Below are 3334 nucleotides of genomic sequence, written 5' to 3' on the forward strand. Positions count from 1 at the left end.
CATGACCAGAGATGGCCGCGGTGGAGTTGGTGAGGTCGATGGCGGTGTCACGGTTGTCCTTGACGACGGTGGGCGAAGTAGACGCTGGGGCCGGCAACACGTCGAGTGTAGCGCACCACATCTGCAGGCGACAACACCGGTAGTAGATGCAGCGGCCATCCCAGTATGCGAATGCGTGCGCCGAAGTGAATCGGACATCTGCCGCTACAAAAGGCTCTCCATCCTCTGATTTTGTTTGGGGATACACCACCAACTGCTCTACACCAAAGGGAGCGAAGAGGGAATACAATACATCGGTAGTGATAGGGTAAATCGCTTGCTCCACGACCATGCTGAGAACTTGATCTGAGAACATTTGGTGGCTAGTCATTCTGTCGAACAGGAAGAAGGCAATGACTAGCGAAAAAAAAATTGGGGCGGAAAGGATGGTGGACTGGCTCTGATAGCAGATGTTAGGAACCTGCTATGATCTATCTTGACTAGTCACTTCAACAGATGAATTGTAGCAGTAGCATAGCAATTACATGGGAGAGGTTACAGGAACAGGAAGAACAGAGATGAATTGGAGGTAGGGGAAAGAGAAGGGAGCCGCTGCCGTTCGTGCCTGATCCTACGCGGATACCTCCTCGTGGCCTGCTTCCCTTGTATTTGTAGTGGGCACCCTGGTTAATGCACCACTGGGCTTGGCCCATGTACCACCCACGGGCAAGCCAATGGGTCCCTAACACTTTACTCTTTACAATTGTCTGATCAGTAGTACTAGAATTTGGCAGTGTGCGATGTTCATCATACTAATCTGTTCAGTTCGTGGTTTTCTGAGATTGGTACTCTGGAGAGTGTAGTTAATGGCCAATTGTAGAAATGTCAATACTTTCAATATTGGAAAATTTACCATGTTATTAGGTTATTCTAATTTGGGAACCTCCTCCCACCCAGCCATGACCGAGGTTCTCTCCTAGTCAGGAGGAGCAGTATTAGCCAGTTGAGAAATTAGCAGACTCACACACCGACAATGCGCAAGTAACTTGGCATTTCACATTGAGATCACAAAGCAAACTCATCTTCTTTCTCCATGGTCTTGCAACGCAAATACAACCATTATTTACATTGCTTTTATCATGGCACACAATGTAGACTTGCCAAAACAAACCAACTGTTTTATATCAAGCCAAATTCATGGGATATCCCTGGATTGCAATCAATACCCCACCACTATGTTGAGCAAATTGACAGTAGTACAACATCATCCAAATACATGCATGTTTAGGTGATAGTGACACTGCTGATGCCTTGTCGCCACTCATGGCCCATCAGCTCCTTTGCTCTTGCCACGAGAGCAGAGAGAGGCACACTGTGCTCCATCAGTCCTGCGTCGCCCAAGAAGAACCTGTACTTTTCAGCCCTTGAAGGTGTATGTTCTACCCGCAGCAGTGCTTCCATCATCCAGCATTTATTAAAGCAGTCGGTGTAGCTAGGATTGCACTCCATTATGTGTATGGCATGTTCAACTATCACCCTCCTGATTCCCGGACAATGAGCAGTAGGTGTCATATTTGAGTTAAGTGCACAGACAAGTCTGTTTATAAATCTTTCTTTAATCTGACCATGCTCAAGTTCACGCTCAAAGTCTCCAGGAATGGCATGACATATTTGTGAACTAAGGCCAACAAGGACCTCTAGTTCCGCCCCTTCTGCATCCATTATTCCTTCCAAGACCTATAATAGAAATAGTTAAGTGATGTAAACATAATATGGCAAACTTCTGCTGCATCTGAACCTATATATATATGGTCAGGTGGTAATCCAAGATGATGCCATGTCGCCATCTATTTCTCTAGTTATGTTATGTATATTTGGCAGTTCATACTTCTTACTTCTTATTACTCTCAACATTGAAATGACTTAGTTGCATGACATAAACTATATCATGAATGATGTGCATGTCCGTGCCAAGAAATGTCCATAGTTAGAAAAAAAATGAATTCATGCATTTTTCTTTAACAATTTGTGAGATAGGAAATGCCGCAACTGTTAAGCTTCATGCACTAGCCAACGCGACAAAAAATTTGAACTGATATGAAAAAGGTCAGGCAATCCACATATACACTTCAACACCCCCTCTCACGTGCGACGCGGAAAGTCAACACATGGATAGACTCAGAGGTATGGCTCAAGAGGCCTATACATGGACAAAGGGGAGCAACGACAATCTTTTGGATAAATTGCGAAAGCCAGGACTCGAACTTAAGACAATGGGCTCTGATACCATGTGTAAGCTTCATGCACTAGCTAATGCAACCAAAAGTCCGAACTAGTGAAAGAGCCTAGGCAATCCACATATACACTTCAATAGCAACAACAGGTGCAACATCTAATTTTACTTGTCAGGGCTCACCTCTCGCAAGATGTGAGAGAACTCCTTCAGTTCGGAGTTGTTGAACTTAGGTTGAGCATGCATGCACATACTTCGCAACAAGCTTGCTGCTACGTACCTGTACATGTCCCCATGGATCATAAATGCGAGCTCCTTGATGAATACATACCCTGGTTCGGCTAACATAACCAAACAGTTATTCGCACTGTCCATTGCTAGCACTGCCAGGGCTTGCCCGGCGACCTTTCGTAACTTATCTGAATATGTACTTGAGGCTGCTTCTCGGTTAAGAAATGCATGCATCAACCTGCTAATGATCACCCGAATCTTCCCGATCTCGTCCCTTGTGTTTGCATCCATGGAAATGTTTCTAAGGATTTCTGTTGTTAGCTCCCTAAGTTCTTGGCTGCTCCCACTGTCTTCCAAGATCGCTGCAAGGTTGCTCAAAAGGAAGGGATGTTCTGAAATCTCCTGTCGCAAAGTTACCCCAAACTTCCCTCGAGTACTTGCAAGTCTTCTCAGCAGTTTCAACGATGAACCTTTCAGCAGTGCCTGGTCTGTCTCACTAATATTGGTCATGTCAGTTCTGTTGCTTGTGAAATCTATGATCTTTGAAATGAGGCCTGTTGATCTGTTGATTTCTACACGGTTCTCAATATCAAAGCTAGCAAGAGTGTCAAGAATTAACATGCCCAGTACAGGGAGCAGATCCTGGTCCGTTGATGGCTCCTCCTCTGGAATATACCAGCATTTGGTATCTGCTTCCAGCATCTGAGTGTACATGAGTTTTGTCCATCCATGTTAGATGGCTCCTCCCTTGGAACCAAACAATATACTGCCATCTGTTTCAACCATTTAAGCATGGGTGTCCTCTGTTCGTCCATGGCAACTTGCTGAATCAGGGTATCTTGTTCTGCCTCTAGGCTACCAATGTCTAGGAGAGGATCCTTTATTTTCTGC

At 45.0% G+C, this 3334-nt stretch overlaps 1 protein-coding gene across 1 annotated transcript; it reads right to left on the bottom strand.

Annotated features, from left to right (window-relative positions):
• Positions 1 to 1184: 1184 nt before the first annotated feature.
• Positions 1185 to 3106, bottom strand: LOC123187706 (uncharacterized). The gene is made up of 2 exons (XM_044599623.1): positions 2396 to 3106; positions 1185 to 1716 (listed from the first exon to the last, which is right to left on the bottom strand). Exons 1-2 carry the CDS (start codon positions 3062 to 3064, stop codon positions 1264 to 1266), a joined length of 1122 nt encoding a protein of 373 aa, XP_044455558.1. The 5' UTR covers positions 3065 to 3106; the 3' UTR covers positions 1185 to 1263.
• Between the last annotated feature and the right edge of the window lie 228 nt (positions 3107 to 3334).

The sequence above is a fragment of the Triticum aestivum genome, chromosome 2A (assembly GCF_018294505.1).
Source record: "Triticum aestivum cultivar Chinese Spring chromosome 2A, IWGSC CS RefSeq v2.1, whole genome shotgun sequence".
Classification (NCBI taxonomy): domain Eukaryota; kingdom Viridiplantae; phylum Streptophyta; class Magnoliopsida; order Poales; family Poaceae; genus Triticum; species Triticum aestivum.

Excerpts from the sequence above, each read along its gene's own strand:
- LOC123187706 (XM_044599623.1), bottom strand. The coding sequence starts at position 3,064 with ATGTTAATTCTTGACACTCTTGCTAGCTTTGATATTGAGAACCGTGTA. Across the intron at positions 1,717-2,395 it reads TCTCTCACATCTTGCGAGAG|GTCTTGGAAGGAATAATGGA; the intron begins GTGAGCCCTGAC and ends TTTCTATTATAG.